The 18233-nt window shown below is 43.3% G+C and overlaps 1 protein-coding gene across 1 annotated transcript in view; it reads left to right on the top strand.

The window, feature by feature from the left end:
• Nucleotides 1-16282: 16282 nt before the first annotated feature.
• Nucleotides 16283-18233, top strand: part of PRICKLE2 (prickle planar cell polarity protein 2) — a 345204-nt gene continuing 343253 nt past the window's right edge. Inside the window, exons 1-2 of the mRNA XM_020978307.2 lie at nucleotides 16283-16610; nucleotides 17601-17686. Coding sequence (XP_020833966.1) covers nucleotides 16569-16610; nucleotides 17601-17686 — 128 coding nt within the window. The 5' untranslated portion in view covers nucleotides 16283-16568. The remainder of the gene's footprint in view (nucleotides 16611-17600; nucleotides 17687-18233) is intronic.

Below are 18233 nucleotides of genomic sequence, written 5' to 3'. Positions count from 1 at the left end.
CCAATCCTAGTTAGAACTCTGCTGCTGGGTGTCTTATGACACAATTTCCATATTCTCAAAGGGCTTCCAGTTATGTTGAAAAGACAGGATACACTTGCAATGTGCAATGTTGTATGAGAGTGTGTGTGTCTGTGTGTGTGTCTGTATGTGTCTGTGTGTGTTTGTGAGTATATCACAGGGAGGCAGGAAGAGATATTTCCAGCATCTCTTTCCCCTGCCCTTCTCCAAGAGATACATTAATTTTTTGCCAGAAGTCAAGCCAGAGGCTAGAGCCAGATGCTGGCCACTCTGTTTTCCTCAGAGAGAATAGGTGCCATCCTAGAATTTTATCTACCTGCTCCCTTAAATATTGTTAGTTTGGGGGGAGTAACTTTGAGGGTTCCGCTAAACTCTCGATCTGCTATTTATTATGGGGAAAAGGGCCCCCAAACTTCATATGCAAGACTTGACTCCCTTCCCAACGAAGACCAGTTTCACAATGAACATACACATTACCAATAGTAAGGAAACCCATTTATCCAAGTCAATAGCAAAATAGAAATCAGAGAAATTGTATGCATGAAAATATATAGGAAACAATACCAAATGAAAGAGCTTTCCCATCAAGAGGGAGGTAACTCAGTCCAACCAAAAGAACGAGTACCAGATCACACCCAAAGGGAAATTCCATGAAATCATTATTGTAGCAAGCTGGAAATGGGGACATGACCTAAATTCTACACATTGACTTCTTCCCAGAGTCTTTCTGTCTTCATGACTCTGAAGAAAGGTTGGCATCCCATGTATCTTCTTCCCACTAGAGGCACCTGACTCTTCCCTGCTCTGCACACAGATCTCCAGCATTAATCTCAACCAATGAAGAAAGAGTCCCATACCAATGGACTTTGGGGGTGGGGTTACCCATACACTGAATGCATATGTTACCTCACAAGTCACAGCTTAAAAGTGCCCAATAATTAGTATAGATGATAAGGGTCACAAAAGTTCAGAGGAAGAAAATGAGACACTAGTCTTCACCATCATGCTATCCTAGGGTCCGTGTAGTAATGAATAATACAACTGAGTACTCTGGGTACTTCCAATAATATTATTTTGATGGTGAATCTACGTTATTTTGAATTTATTCTATGCTGAATGGAGTGGCTGAAGTTCCACTTTACACAAAATAATTTGCAAAAATTAATTAAATTAATTAATTTAAATTAAAATTTAAAAATTATAAGTGTATCCAAACATCTGTTGTTATGATTATTAACTAAAGATCACTTTAACATAATATTTAATTCCCTGGTGTCAGTGTCTCAGAGCTGTTGTCACTTAAAACTCTTTTTTTTTTAAGGCAATTGGGGTTAAGTGACTTGCCCAGGTTCACACAGCTAGTGTCAAGTGTTTGGTCTGAGACCAACCTTGAACTCAGGTTTTCCTGACTTCCAGGCCAGTGCTCTGTCCACTGCACCACTTAGCTGTCCCTAAAACTCTTTTTTTAAGAAGGAAGTGGAGCCTTAAGCCTGTGCTCCCAGTTCCGGGGAAGCTGAGGCTGGTGGATTCCTTGAGTTCAGAAGTTTTGAGCTGCAAAAGATCAGAGCCAATATGATGTCCTCAATCTGATGAGTCCCCAGGAGAGGCAAAACTGTTTAGGTCAGAAAAAAACAGAGCAGGTTAAAGCTTCCACAAAGGAATGGGGTCCGTGAGTAGCTTCTACATTTCCAGCCTGGGAGAGATAGGGAAATCCAGGCTCGCAAATATTTATTTTATTAATAGTTTTATTAAATTATCAATAGGGCACTCCCATCTAAAATTTATTGTATTAATATTTAATAGCCTTGGGGGTAAGCCCCTAATCAATTAAGATTTCCCCAGTCCATATAAAGGGCAGGTAACAGAAAAAAATGAGATACAGGGGTGCATCACTTTTGGATTTAAGTCAAATTAGCAAATTGCATGAGGTGGCCCCTTTAAGACCTGGAAGAGCCCATTTACACTTTGTACACTTTGTACACATCAGACCATGACATGGGAGAGCCCATTAGCATAGAAGAGGTCAGTTAAGGGCTGATGAGTGCAAAAGACAATGAGCTTGCTCACCCTTTTTTCTCCACTTGTATCCTGAAATGGATGAACATGAGGGATTGAGAATTTAAACCTAGAAGAGCTGACCTTGTCAGTCTTCAAAACACGGAGTCAAATTGTGAAGATGCCCAGCCATGGAGGGAGAATTAAGCTCTTCAATCTGCTCTTCATTTTTTCCTTTGTACTTCTGGAAGATGGGTTCTTCCAGCAGAAGCTCATGGCAATATCCTGCGAGCAGGAGTCTAGCTGTGGGGTCATGTAAGAGTCTAGCTCATGGAGCTTGGACCCCACCCAGGAGCCAGTGAGCTCCAGAACCAAGACTCCAACTGTCCCCAGGATATGAGTTCTCACTCCTTCTGAAAGTGCGTAACTAGCCTAGATCGAGACATTCACTAAACCCAATGCCAGAGCTAGTAGAGACCATGGTCAAGTTTCAGAGCCCCAGAAAACGATGCAAGGACATCATAAGACAACATCAAGGATTCCTGTAGTGCTGGGAGCATAATTGTCATATGTGTTTTCCATTTTTCTGCTTCTCCACTTGTAAATTCTACTTGTCTCCACCTTCCACACTGATGCTCTGCATATAGTTTCTTTGTATCTGTTGTGCCCTGGGTTTATGGAGGAAATGTTCTGTTGATATTGTTTTTACTGGGCCATTCCAGTAAATGCCTTTGCTTTGAGTTAGTTGTATCCTCCGGCTTACTGGAGAACAAAGTAAGCACACCACTGGGGGCTTTAGAGCAATGATTTCAGCAGTGAAGGCCTACAGAATACCCTAAACCTGGAATCATGTACTTTGGAAGACCCAACCTGCAAATGCAAGTTATATGGTGAGACTCTAAGAGGATGCTACATGTTTTTCAAAATAATCTAGGACAAGATGAATGCAGCCCAGGGCAGAAGGCTTAAGGGTACTCGATAAATCAATTGACAAATACTTATTTCTATATGCCAGTCACCATGGTAGGCACTAGGAAAATAAGCAAGATAGTCCCTGAATTCAAGGAGCTTACATTCTTCTTCTGGATTAGATAGATAAACAAAGGAAAAGGCCTTTCCTCTATATGAAATGTCCAGAAGATGCAAGCTTAATTAGTTTTCAAAGTGGGTCAACCATGGAAAAGATCTATGTCATAAGAGGTTTTCTCTAATGGAAGGCAAGCAGCCAAAGTTAGGTATTTCCAAAAATCCAGATTTGATAGAGGGCCACATTTTTGTAGGGGCATTACCCCCCTGCAAGCCCCTAAATACAATGGAGAATAATGATGCTTAGGTCTATTGGAAATATGTGAGTGTACTTCACATTTCTAATCCACCCAAGGCAACTTGCCCTGGCAAAATTATCTTTGATAAAGTCCATTTTTTGATGGTCCAAACATCTGATTTCAATCAGTCAGGCAATTAAGAAGAATTTACTAGTATCTGCTGTGTGCCAGGCTCTGGAATGACAAAGAAAGGCAAAAAAAAAAGTCTCTGCCCTCATGGAGCTCACAATATAGTTGGGGGGAAGACAACATCCAAACAACCAGGTGTGAACAAGATATATAGAGAAGAAATTGGCAATAATCTTGGAGGGAAGGCACTAGCATCATGGTATATCAGGAAAAGCTTCTATAGAAGTTGGGTTTTCATCAGCAAATGAAGGTCCCAGTTGCCAGTGTGGAAACTGTCTCCAGTAATTCAAATATCTGTAACTTATGGTCTTGGAGAGTTGCCTAAAGCACTGAGAGATTAAGAAGTACCAGGCACCTCAGTTGACAAGAAAATACATTTCATAAATGCTTTCTTTCCTCTACCTGGGCAAATGTACTTTAAATGCAAATAATTATAAGTGGATGTTATAATTTAACTCTGAATGAAAACTTTTCACTCTATTATTAATGTAGTTTGGTCCTTGGAAGTATTCTTAAATTCTGGTCCTTCTTCAACTGACTTTCCACGGTTACTTGCACAGTTTGAGGGAGGCCATGAACCGAAGTCTTGTTGCATCCAACATTGGTCCTTTATCCACTAAGCAAGATTTAGGTTCCAATATTCCACCTGGCAATCATTTTACGAACCCAAGGTAATCACATATTCCTCTGTCCAGATACAGCAACCTGCAGAGTTGATGATGTATATCTTCCCATTTTAAAAGGCCAGTATTCCTGAGAGTACTGCAGGGACCAGGGAGTGAAAGACCCATCTCAGAGTCTTGGCTCCACTGACCCCAGCTGAAAATGATATTGGAAGATTTGGTTCATTTTAAAACTGAGCTCCAATTGTGTTTTACAACAGTCTTAAATTGTACATACCCCATACATGACAGAGAAAAGGGGCCATCTGGTTCTTTTTGGCTCAGAAGAGGAGAACAAGAAGAAGAAAGTCAGCTTTAATATTTATGAGGCCAGATTCTGAGCTGAAGAGGAAATAAAGTACATGTAGCTGACAAAGCAGCCCAAAAAATGCCAGAGCCACGGACACGTGCGCAGTCCTCAGGTGAGCGGCTGGAAGCGTTCTCATTGATGTTGCCTTTGTCAGTTTCCATTGGGTAGGGGCCAGGCTGTTCGCTCTGAAGATTCTTTGGGGCTCCTTGGAACACCACTATCTCCAAAGAATCAAAGATGTGAGTTACTCAAAGGGTGATGGAAAGACATGGTAGGTTGGGTGTAAATTGGCTTTAGCATATTTCCAACAATGACTCACACAGGAGAAAGGATATCATCCTGGAAAATATAATCAGAAAAGTACACCTCTAGACAGGTAGCAAAAGTGAAGAACAATAGATGGGTGGCTGCAAGCACTGCTTGATTCCCCTAAACCATACAAACACCTAGAAAAAAGCCATTGCCTTGGTAGATGCTCTATGAAAGGGAGAATATGGGGAAGAATTACATAGGAAGAGTAGGTATAGATTGGTTGTGATAGCGCCACTGAGGGTAATCCATGGAAGTATTGATGAAGTCCAGTTAGACTTCTGCTCAGGAAAAGGTTGGAAATACCATAGATTCAATTCAACTTGATGCAATGCAATTAAATTCTACCAGCATTTATTAAACACTGACTATGGGCCGGGCACCCCATTAGGCACTAAGAATGCAAAGACAAAATTAAACAGCCCCTTCCCTGAAAGAGCTTATATTCTATAGGAGGAGAACCATGTAAATAAGGGCTAAGGAATTGGACCTATGATTTCATTGTCATAGAAAAGTGGCTTGACTAGGATCACACAGACAGTTTGCATCAGAGGAACGATTTGAAACCAGTTCTTAGCTCGGAGGCTAGATCTCTACCATAATTACCTTTCAACCTGCACAAAGCAAATTAAATACAAAATACATACACTATTGCTGAGATTTCAAGTGGAGCCATAGGGAAGTTGGTTGTCACACTCCTGAGAGAAGGAAGGGAAGTGCTGATTTCTCAATCCTTGAACAAAATGTGGAAGAGGGGATGGTGGGGTTTGGTGGCAGGAGAGGAGTTACTGACTTCCTGGATCCTGTATGATGGTCAAAGCTGGAGACATGGAGTCCAGGGGGCCTGGCTGGTTATGCAAGTATCATGTGTATTTGAGATACCCTCCCTCCAATCTTCAGCCAGGTTAACTCTGCCCCAGGGCTCACTACAATGATGAAAAGGTTATCTCAATGGAGGTCAGGGAAGGATGAAAGGCTCAGATTCCTAGAATCAAAAGCAGGAAGACTTAGTTATATGTATCATCTCACCTGCTTTATGTTTCCTTCCAGGCATGGGGATTAATCATAACTAACATTTGTACAGTTCTTTAAAGTTTGCAAAAACACTTTCCATGACATTTTTTTTTCATTTGTGCCTCAAAACAACCCTTTGATATGACAGGCACTACAGATTTTATTATCCTTATTTTAAAGATGAGAAAACTGGGGCTCAAATTATGTGAATTTCCCATGACCAGAAAGCCAGTAGAGGCAACATTTGAACCTAAGTTATTAAATCACAGAACTAATGCTCTTCTCACTGCATGAATATATCTCTATGTATATAGATTGTAGGAGTACTTCCTTTGGGCCTCAGTTTCCTAATCTGTAAAATGAAGCGTTTGGATCTCTAAGCTATCTTTCCTGCTATAAACCTATGATCCTGTGACTAGGGGAAAGTGGAGAGGAGGAGAGGAAAGGCAGACAGAGGGGAGGAGGCTTGAGACAAACAGATAGGAGAGAGAGAGAGAGAGAGAGAGAGAGAGAGAGAGAGAGAGAGAGAGTGAAAGAGGAGGTTCTATAGGTTTATCCAGCTGGTATCTATCTGGCAGTCTGTTTTATCAGGATGTTATATTGGGTTCAACTTATTTTTGGCTAGAAGTCTGAAAGAGCCTCATGCCTCTGTGAATACTGCAGGTATGAGAAGCCAGTTGGTTGAAACCTTGAAATCCAAATCCAGTTGGAGCAGTTCCTGAGATATTAAATATGTTTCTCTATTGGAAAAATCACCCAATTCTGGCCCTTTGAAGTCAGTCACTTTGTTTGGCCTCACTGTGGGCCAGGTGCAGAGTAGGGAAGTAACATCAGGGTTGCTCCTTGGAACTGAACAAACTACCTTCCATTCTCCCACCAGTCTGGGTTTGATTAACCCCTGCAGAAGGATGCTCAGAAACCCTAAGGAAGAGCTTGCTTTGGGACTGGGGACCAACCCAGTTCCACAAGGCCAAAGCTATAAGGAGGGTTGAGCAGCTAGGGATCTGCAACATACTTTGACTCTTAATTAAGAAGATGGAGGCTCTTACTGGGAGCTTTCCAATCTCCGTGCCTCAGAATCTCAATGTTTTTACCCATTCTCTGCTTCTTGCCAAGGCTAGGTGCCAAGACCCCCCCTGATTCTGTTTCTCCTTGTCTCTTCCAGAACCTTGCTCCATTGATCATTCTCTCTCTCATCCGCAGATCCCTTCTTTCCACTGCCTCCTTGCACTCTGCCTACAAACACTTAGATTTCTCCTGTCCTGAAACAAAAACCCAAACAAAATGAAATAAAATACCTTTCTCCACTCTCCTATCACTATTATCCTGTCTCTTTCCTCCTATCCACTGTTAAATTTCTATAAACGAGTCTACTTTTTCTGCCTCCTTACTACCCAACTGACTTATTTAATTATTTTTGTTTTTATGTCATCTTTATTTCAAAAGAAATACTTCATTTCTACTTTCCCTCTCTTAGAGCCATGCTTTGAACAAGTAAAAAAGAGGGGAAAAAATAGCAGTTCAAAAATTCCAAACAACATATCAACCAAGTCAATATTGCATACAATGTAAAAAACCCCCACCAAGGCCATGATGGAGGGAGGTCCATTCTCCTGTTTCTTTGCTGGGACTAAGCTTGGTTATTATACTTTCACAACATTCAGTTTTACTTCATATTATGATAGTGGTGGGTCTTTCCATGTCCATTGTTGGAGTCATTGTACAGATTGTTTTCCTGGTTCTGCTTTCATCACTTTACATCAATTTATGTTTTTCCACGTTTCTCTGTATTCATTATTTCTTATGGTGAAGCATTATCCCATTGCATTCATTTACTACAATTGTTTACCATTTCCCCAATATATGAGCATCTACTTTGTTTCAGTTCTTTGCTACTACAAAATGTGTTACTGTAAATATTTTAGTATACACGAGCCCTTTCTTTTTAACCACTGTCAATGGACTTCTTAGCTAGGCTCTAAACTCATCGAACTACTAAAACAGTTTGGTTTCCATTTCCACCTCTTTACTGAAATAGGTCCCTCCGAGTTCAAATAGACAAATCCAATGAACAAGAGTGAACAGAGTGCTGGTCTTGTAGTCACAAAGACCTGGATTCCAACCCCACTTTAGACAATTGCTATTTGGGTGGCCCTTGGCAAGTCAGCTTCTCTGGGCCTCGGTTTCCTCATCTGTAAAATGAGGGGTTGGACTAGATGACCTTAAAATCTCTCTCAGGTCTTACTTTGTGATTTAATGCTGATCTTCCTGGACCTTTCCAAGGCTTTTGAAACGTTGTCTCCCCCATTACAATATAAGCACCTTGTTTCCTGTCTTTGTGTCCACAACAAAATGCCTGACCTACATTGAGCATTTAACAAATGCTTGATTACCTACTGATTGATTGTTAATCACCTTCTTCTCATTGGTAATGTGTATTTCTCAGTATTCCCTTGGTATTCTCAAGTGTGATTTCTCTGTCCGTCTGGCATCTGTCTCTCAGTTCTCCTCCTTTCATTCCACATGCGATAAACATTTAAATAAGTCCTTCCTTCAATCCCTTTTTTGGTGATGGAGCCTTCATCCTTTGAGTCACCTGGGCTTAAAACTTGGTGGTCATCTTTGACTCATATCTGTCCATTATCGCATATAGCCAATCCACTGTTCTGTCTCTGTTGATTGTTTCCCAATAATTTTTTATCTCTATTTTATTTCAATTCCATCTGATAGTTTTCCCACCTGTTCATTTCTTTCTACTCCCACTGTTTTCATCTATTTTTTCAGTTTTTTGTTTCTGCTTGACTGATTCTTGCTCTCTCATACAGTCATTAGCTTCCACTTGTTCAATTCTAATTTTTAACAGATTGTTTTCTTTTGTTAGGTTTTTTTTTACTTCCTTCTCCAATTGGCCAATTGTATTTTTGAGGGATTTGTTTTCTTCAGTGTACTTTTTTTCCAATGGCCAATTGTATTTTTTAAGGACTCTTCTACCTCTCTCATTTGACTTTTAAAATCCTTCTTAAATTCTTCTAAGAAGGTTTTTTGGGCTTCAGACCAGTTCATATTCCCTTTTGGTATTGCAGATGTGGGTTTGTTGACAATGTTGTCCTCTTCAGAATTTGTCTTGGTCTTCACTCTTCTCATAATATGAATCTATGGTGCGTTTCTTTTTACTCATAGTGTTTCTTTATTCCTTGGCCTTTAAAGAGATTGAGCTCTCCTGCTGAAGAGAAGAGGGCACTAACCCAAGCTTCTTGTGTTGGGAGCCTCTTATGTTGGCAATTGTAGGCTGTAGGGTTCTGGCAGCTCACCTGGTGTTGGGCTGGAATCAGCAAGGCTGGAACTTTCAGATAGTTTTGGTTGCCTGCTTTTCCTTTCCTTTAGCTTTCTTCAGCTCCTTTTAGATGGGTACTGCAGAGTGTTTATCTGCCTGGGGCTCCTTGCAGTGCTGTCTTCCTTAGATTTGCTGAGGCACTAGGAGGCTCCTTTGCTGTAGAATGCTGAGGCACCTGGTGGTTTTCTGAGCTGGTTTCCACCATTCCCCTGTCCTCACTGAGGCACTTGGAGGTCCAAGTGTTGGTGTTTGCCTGATCTACCACCTGGGCTTCAGGATTTCCTCCTGGTTGGCAGTTGGAGGCTGTAGGGTTCTGACAGCTTACCCGGTCTTGGGCTAGAATCAGTAAGGCTGGAACTTTAGTAGGACTCTAGGTTACTTTCTTCAGCTCCTTTCAGATGAATGCTGAAGGGTGCTTATCTGCCTGGGACCCTTGCAACCAGGATATCCTCCTGGTGTGCTAAAGTGAGGCTGGGCTACTGCTCTGCTGCTCCCCATCTTTCTTCTGGTTCAGCTGTTCCAGGGTTTTTTCTGGGATTTTCAGAGGTTGCTAGGGGAGGGTGAGAGCAACTACCTTTTTACTCTGCTATCTTGGCTCCCGGAAACAGAAGTCTCTACTCCCACTATGGATGGCCACTCTGATTCACTGCTTCTCATCTGGTTGGTGGCAATAGATTCCTAATTGGTCTTCCTGCCTCTGGACTTTCCCTTTATCAGTCCATCCTCATCTTGCAGTTAAAGTAACCTCACTAATGCACAACTCTGGTTATATTTTAAGACTATAATTCATCCCTTGAGAGTATAGTATGAGGCTAGAAATACCAATTGTTTTAAGTTGTTACAGAGAAATTATAAAAAATGAATGGGAAAATGGAATATGATGCATATATGTGTGTGTGTGTGTGTGTGTGTGTGTGTATGTGTATATGTGTGTGCATACATTATATATAAGAGGTGGGGTGTGCTACTTGAGAAATGGGAGATTTTTAAGAAATGATGAACAGGCTGACTTCAGAAAAACCTGGAAAGACTTATATGGTCTGATGCTGAGTGAAGTGAGCAGAACCAAGAGGACTTTGTACACAATAACAGCCACGTTATGCAATGACTAAGATTGTTAAACTGAACCCTTCTCAGCATTACGAGGATCTAAGACACCTCCAGAGGCCTCAGGATGGAAAATGCTGTCCACATCCAAAGAAAGAACTATGGAAGTTGAATCACTCTCACTTATTTTTACCTTCTGTTGAGTTTTGTTTCATTTTTCTGATGGTTCCTCCTATTGGTTTTAATTTTTACTTACAACTTCACTAATGTGAAAATATGTTTAATGGGAATGTAAATGTAAAGCCTATATCAGATTGTGCGCTGTCTTGGGGAGGGTAGGGGGGAGGAAAAGGGAGAAACATTTTCAACTCAAAAGCATATGGAAAAAAATAAAAAATTTTAAAAAAAGAGAAATGGGAGATTTTAAGAGCTTGAAAGTTAAAAAAATAGCATTTATATAACATCTTATTTTTACAAATAAGTTTACAAAGTTTACAAAGTACTTACATATACTACTACTACTACTATTAATAATAATAATATTTATAAAGTACTTACTATGTGCCAGGCTAAGCAGTTAGGTTGCTCTGAGTTCAAATCTGGCCTCAGATTCTCACTAGCTATGTGACTGGGCAAATCACTTAACCTCTGTTTGTCTTAACCCACTGGGGAAGGAAATGGCAAACCACTCCAGTATCTTTGCCAAGAAAACTCCATATAGAATTACAAAGAGTTGGACACAACTGAACAACAAATGTGGATCCTCACAAAAACCCTGGGACGTAAGGACTGTTATTATTCTCATTTTTCATACAAGCAAACTGAGGCACAGAGAGGGGTGACTTGCCCAGGGTCACACAGCTAATAGATATGTGAGCCAGGATTTGAACTTGGATCTTCCTGACTCCTCATTCATGTTCTATCCACTGTCAAACTTGGCTACCTACGTCTAATTCCCTAAACTCGGTGTATTATTAAAAGAAGAGTCCTCCAAAGTAGTTTCAGAACTTCATCAAATACATTCATCTCCTGTCTTTGCACAGATAGCCCCATTGTCTGGAACACATTTTTTTCCCCTCACTCTTGTTTAAGGAATCTCTAGCTTCCTTTCACTTCTAGTTGAGGCATCAGTGCCTACAGAAAGGCCTACACCCCTAGGAGTGGTGCTCCTTCCCTCTCTTCCATTACCTTGTATTTCCTTATCAATGTACCTGTTGAATTCCCTCAGCAGATTGTAAGGTTCTGGGGAGTAAAGGGTGTTTCTTTTTTATCTTTGTATCTCATATGCCTTTGCATGGAGCTGGTGATTAAGAAAGGCTTGGTGAAATAAATAGATATAGTGATAAAACTAAATTAAATATCCCTGATTTAGAGGGAACAAGCTTATATTTGAAAAAGAGTTGGGAAAATGAACTTCCCTTCTTTCATTACAGAGGTGGGGGACTATGGGTGCAAAATATTGCCTATACTACCAGGCAAGTCAATACATTAGTCAGTTTTGCTAAAATGCTTTTATTCTTTCTTTTAATATTTTTGTTACAAGGGATAGCTCCCTGTGCAGAGAAGGAGGAGCATGGCTATAATCATATCTATAATACATGAAGGTGATGTCAAAAACCAAAGGCAGATGTTTTTAAAAAATTGAAATATTTATTGGATTGAAATGGATGTCACTCCTTGCCTTCTGAGGCTCCCTTTGCCTATGGGATACAATACAGTACAATACAATCAGCATCTATTAAACACCTACTACGTGCCAGACACTGTGCTAAACTTCTTTGTCAAACATTAAAGTCTGGCTCTGTACAACCTTCCTTTACAGCCTCATTTTGAACCATTTTCCTTTGTTCAATATACATTCTAGAGAACCTGAAGTATTAGATTAGCCATCTCCAGTCTCCACCTGCTTTCTCCCGCAGACAGTCCTTTGTGTGCTTGAAAGGGGCTCTCCACATCTCTACTGGTTGAAATTCTCTTCCTTCACAGTTCAGTTCAAGTGGCCCCTCTTGGATGTCGCCTCTTCTGATGCCCTGGCTAAACAAGTGAACCCTCTGTCCTCAGATTGTTCGTGATACAGCAGCTCCTCCACAGAGTATATCCCAATATTTCTTAAGGTGCTTTGTGTCTCATTAACCTTGCTAAGTTCCTTGAAGGAAGAGACTGTCTCTTTCATCTTTCTATCTTTAACATCTGACAGACTCCCTTGTGTGTCCTGGGTGTTTAATAACTATATGATGGGCAAGGTGGCTTCTCAGATAAAGTTACTTCTGGAGTTGGGAAGACTTGGGTTCAAATCCTACCTCATACACCTATGACCCACGTGATTATGGGTAAGTCCTTTGACCTCTTTAAAACCTCTTTTTCTTCATCTGCCAGAGGGGAACAATCATTCCTGTGCTGTCTGCCTCATAGGCTACAGTGAGGCTCAGATGAGAAAATGCATGAGAAAATGCACGGAGATATCAGTTACTATTTGTTACATGAACAAAATTAAGAGGTTACAACTTGCTGAGTTCTAATTACTGATTTTCAATTTAATTACATAGAGAACAGCTCAGGTGGCACCATCTCTCCCATTAGTCTTTCCTGATCCCCTGGCTAAAAATAAGGCTTCCATCCTCACATTTCTCATGAACCTCTGACTTTTCCACATAGGATATTTAAGCTTATGTTATATATTTTTTTAATGGTAGAAACCATATTGGACTGTGAGTCAGGAAATATGTGGTCTAGTTCTGTCTCAGCCACTAATGAGTAGTTTAACCATGGGAAAGTCCTTTCCCCCCTGGGCCTCAGTTTCCTCATCTGTAAAGTGAGTATGATTAGACTGGATGACTTCAAAGGTCCTTTCCTCTTCCAACAATTCTATGAATGTCAAATGTCGTTACTCTGCTAGTATCAGACTTCAACTTCTGGGAGGCAAATGTTACCTCCTAGCAAACCACTCCAACTAGTTGGATACCTAATTAGCTCACTTACAAGTGACAAGCCTTATTTCCCATAAATACTTGCTCCTCATAGACTTGGAAAAGGGGGAAGCACTGAAGGAAGAGACCAGCCCCTCTCAGGTTTTCATGGCCTGTATCCATCTGGCAGCAGCCATGACCTAAACCAGTCACAGTGACTGAGCAGGGTTGCCAAGAAGGAAGAGGAGCTGGAGGGAAAAGAGAAGGGGGTGGAGAGAGGTGAAGAGGGGGAAGGGGAGGAGAGGGAAGGAAAAACAAAGCAGGGGGATGGGAGGGCAAAGGACCCTGGGAGGGAGGAAGGATTCAAAATGTTATATTCTCTCCCACTGCTTTCCACCCTCCCCAAATGTACTGCTGACAACGGATGGAGAGTCACAGGGTGTAGAAAACCATCCAATGTGTTTTTAAGTCATTGTGTGTGTAGATGGAATGTATAGAGTATGCCACCTGATATATTGCCTTCGGTTATTTTACATATTCTATTTATTTATGTTTTGTGTATTTTTCTTTATTTAAACAGGGATTTAAGATGAGTCAGTCCTTTGTGAAATACTTGGCATACCAACAGTATCTTCCTTCTAATCTCCTTCTTCTGTCACCTGCCATTGGGCTCCAAAGTGCTAGCTGGAATTGTGGCCTACCAGGTGATTGAAAGATACCTTGCCTGTTTGATGGTGGCTGTGTGGAGACCGATTGCTCCTTTTTCCCATTTTAGAAAGTATTGTGAAGACATATCACAGACATCTGCTGGGGTTGTGCAAGATGTAGAAAACTTTACCTAGTTTAAGGAGATGTGATTTGTATGAAGGATGAATTAAAAAGGAAAATAAGGCAAAACACCACCCCAATGGACCATATGCATTCCTGCAATTCAATTCAACAAGCATGTATTAAGTATCTACTGTGTGCAAGGCACAAGAATTACAAGGATGACCAATAGTCAAATGATGGGCTCATACGCTACCAAATCTGAAGAGATAGACAGGTTTGGTCTATTTTTGACCCATGGTTGGAAATAGCTTGTCATGTTTTGTTTGTTTGTTATCAGATGAATTAAATAGTTGCTGGAAGAGGTCTGGAGTCCTTTGGAGGTAAGCAGGTTTTAGCTTAGCTCAGGGCCACCTCATACTCTAGCCTTTCCTACTCATCCTCTTTTTTCTTTTTCCCATGCTCTTCACCTCATTGCTTTGTAGTATCTATGCATAAGTTCCATTCCCAAACACATCCACTCACATCCTAGAAGAAAGAAAGCTTCTCAAGGGCAGAGATTATTTTTATTGTCACTCTATTCCCAGTACCGAACACCTAATAGGCACTTAAGATATGCTTCTTAAATTGAATTGTATGAAGAAGTTTTTCCACTGAAGGAAAGATCTTTTCATCAGGGTCATGCGTGATTAGAGAAAGAGGTGAACCTTTCTCCCGTAGACAGAGCCGGAAGGAGGACTACCAGATGGACAGTCCACCTGCTATATTGGTCTTCACACATCAAGAGGTTTAGAGGAAGTATCTCCATGCACTGGATGAACCCTCGGTGGTACACTTATGAGAGAGCATGAACATAGGGGGAGAAGGTTCTTGTAGGTTACAAAGGAGCATTCACATCAACCCATTAAAGTATGGATGTAGAAAGACTTCCTGAGTAGAGGTGGGTAGTGTAGCCTACAGGACTACAAGAATTCCTCCAAACTCTGAAAAAAAGACATCCAATAGGACCTCATTCATCAAAAGGCACATTTAAAGTGCTTAGCACACAGTAGACTCCATACACATGCATGTGTGTGTATTTTTTTATATATGTATATGTGTGTATATGCTTATTCCCTTTTCTCTCCCATATGTCACCATAACATTGTTGCTCATTTATGTCCAACTCTTTGTGACCTCAATTTGGGGTTTTCTTGGCACAAATATTGGAATGGTTTGCCATTTCCTTCCCAGCTCATTTTACAGATGAGGAAACTGAGGCAAACGGGGTTAAACGACTTGCCCAGGGTCAAACAGTTGGTAAGTTCTTGATGCTGAATTTGAACTCACATCCTCCTGACTCCAGGGCCAGCACTCTATCCACCTAGTCACCCTAACTATAACATAGATTCAGTTATATTCCTATCCAAGTCATGCCTTCTTTGTTACCTCACCTATCTCTTAGACAATGTGTTTTGATTCAAATATGTAGATTTCTCTTGTCCCTTCCCCCCTTAGACACCTATTATAAAGGTGTTTTGCATGCTATGTATTCTTGTATCAAGTGGGAACTACCTTGTGTCTGTATAGTCACTTTGACATCATTCTGATCAACAAGGGATGTCACCAGGATATCTAGGGGTCGTCATAAAATCCTAGATCATAGAGCTGGGAGGGAAGCTCAGAAGACATCTAGTCTAAGCCCTTTATTTTACAGCTGAGGAAACTGAGGCCCAGGGAAGAGCCGTGCTTTGGCCACAGTCAGGCAGGTAGTAAGCGTCAGAGGTGGGGTGTGAGCCCAGATCCTTTGACCCCAGAGGGAAAGTTCATTCACTGCTCTGTATTGGAGTTACCTCCTTTCTCCTTTCCTCCCTCTGATTCTCCCCACCCCAGTCAGGGAGTCTCAGGCCCCTGTGCTGGGTTTGTTAAAGTGGGAGGGTTCCTTTTCGGTGTAGATTGGACTGGATGGTTGCCGAGGTCCCTTCCTAATCTCAAATTCGGGAATTTTTATCAATGGCTGAATCGATCTGATTAAGTGCCCATTATGTTTCCAGGCAGTGAAAGATAGAGAGTCCTGCCTTCCTCACCTAAGGGGCCCGCAGCTTCTGGGAGGACACATCCGCGGGCACAAACTTCAGATGCCCATCTGAACAGGCAGGAACAAGGAGAGACTGGGGAGAGGGGGACGTGAAGGAGAACGGGGGGGGGAGTCCTTGGGGAGGGGTCTGAGAGCTCTCAGAGCGAAGGCAGGGAAGAGTAGAACCGGCCAGGTTCCGAGAGGTTTGGACCCCAGGAGGAGTGCAAAGGGAGGGAGCTCAGGGGAAAGTGACAGAGGGCGGGGAGCAGTCCTGAGCTAGAGCTGGGGAAGCCCAGGGAAAGGAGGGAGCCCGGCGGGCGGGGGGATGCCGGGAGAGGGAGGGACCTGGGAGAACGAGAGAGGGGGAGAGGGAGGGCAGGCAGGCGGGCAGGAAGGAGGGAGGGAGTGAGCAGGAGAGAGAGAGCGAGCCGAGCCGGGCAGAGCTGAGCCGAGAGCGGTGGAGCGCGAGCGAGGCAGCGGCGACCTGCGACCAGGGGCTCGGAGCGGAGAGGATCGGAGCGCAGCGCGGTGCGGAGGGGAGCGGATCAGAGCGCGGCGCGGCGGCTCGGGGTTCCTCCTCCGGACCCAGGCAGGCAGGAGTTGGGCTCGTCCTGCCCCGGGGACCGAGCGGCAGCAGCAGCGGCGGCGGCAGCAGCCCCGAGGGAGGCTTGGCCGGGGAAGGAAGGCGCCCTGCCATGTTCAGCCGGAGCTCCCGGAAAAGGCTTTCCAGCAGATCCGTGAGTAGCTGCCGGCCACCACCCGCCCCCTCGGCACCGGCCCGGCCGGACTCGGACCCAGAGCCAGGCCCTCCCTTCTCCCCCTCCCTCCCCCGGGTCTAACACCTGTGCCTCCAGGTGAGAGCCCCACGGTGTGTGTGGGGGGGAGCAGAGGACATGAACCCTTCCCGGCGCCCTAGGGGTTAAAAATGCCTCCACCCCACCCCACCTCCCAGTAGCCCATCCTAGGGCGGAGCTCCCAGGTCCGGGTCCCCAAGCGACCAGTGCCCCGGGGAGGTGTGGGGCACCACTGTCACCGACCGATCCTGCCGTCTCCCCCGCGGGGGGGGCGCTGACCCCTTGGCAGAGGCTGCCCCAGATGTCCCTCTCCTTGGAGGGAATCCCCAACAACCCAACCAGAGCAGTACCCAACCACCTCCCTTTGGTTTCTTTAGTAAGCAGCATCAAGAGATTAACTGGTCCAGGGATTTGGTGAGAGGGGACCCCATTGGGAATCAGTCTCTCCACCCCATTCCCCACCCCCCACCTCTGTTAGGGTGGCCAAGGCGGTGGTAGGGAATGCCTTCTCTTAGATTCTGCAAGGCGAGGCAAAGGTCTTGCTTTTGTTTCTTAGAAACGCTTGTCTAAGGTGTACGGGGGAGACAAAGCTGCAGGGTTGGCCCTTTATTAGCCTGCTTGCTCCGAAAGCCGCCCCACCACCCCAGGTGGTGGCCCTGTCTTTTACCAGGAAGGAAGGCTCCCTCTAAGCGGTCACACCCCAAGTTTTTTCTTGAAGGAACTCTCCATCCATTTGCCATGACACCCCCAAGGGGATCGAAGAGTTTGGTTTTCTCCAGACCCCAATCAACCAATCCACAAGCATTTATTAAGTACCTACTATGTACCATGCACTAACACGGCTCCATCTTGTCCAGTGATCAGTGATGTTAAATGTTTGAAGTCAGGCTGCCTGTTTCCATATGTCTGATTTTTGGTTTGTTTGTTTTGAAGTTGTCTGGACTGGGTGAGCCTGAGAGAGGACAGCCTTGCAATGCCTGCGGTGACCAGTGCCCTGGGTTTGCTCTGCATAAATGGAGGTAGGAAGCAGTTGAATCTTATTTCCCACCAGGGAAAACTGACACCCTTAAAAAAAAATCACACCCTTGAGTTACATGGAAAGAATGTAAAGGCTGTTACTTTGAAAGTGGAAATACATCTGTTACAAATATCAAAGGTGGCTAGACACAAGGGGATGCCTTGGAGCCTCACTAAGGCAGAATTTACCTTGCTTGATGCAAAAGCTTCCTTGCTGTCTCTTCCTCCCTGTATGTTTTGGCCCCTACTGCACGCCTTTCCTTCCTTGCAGAATTTTGTTTTGAAGCCTGGTTTGTCTTTCCAAAGTGCCTCAGTGCAGAATGTCTGCTCTCCACTGGAATAGCTGGAGAGTTTTCCTATTGTGTTTTTCATTTCAGCCTCTGACGGGTTTTGTTCTGACCACAAATCCACCACTGCCTGTGTTGTGTAAAGGATCTTCAGTAGCCATGTGTTTCTTATTAGTGTGCCTTTAACGCTGACTTTCACAGGGAGGCCAGGCTTGGAGCTATGTTGCTATGCCGTGGGGCCGAGAGAGCCTCTCTCTCCTGT

This window comes from Phascolarctos cinereus, unplaced genomic scaffold, assembly GCF_003287225.1.
Source record: "Phascolarctos cinereus isolate Bilbo 61053 unplaced genomic scaffold, phaCin_HiC Scaffold_4;HRSCAF=312, whole genome shotgun sequence".
Taxonomy (NCBI): Eukaryota; Metazoa; Chordata; class Mammalia; order Diprotodontia; family Phascolarctidae; genus Phascolarctos; species Phascolarctos cinereus.
The sequence above is the reverse complement of the archived record's forward strand: the minus strand, read 5'-3'. Positions and strand labels throughout refer to the sequence as shown.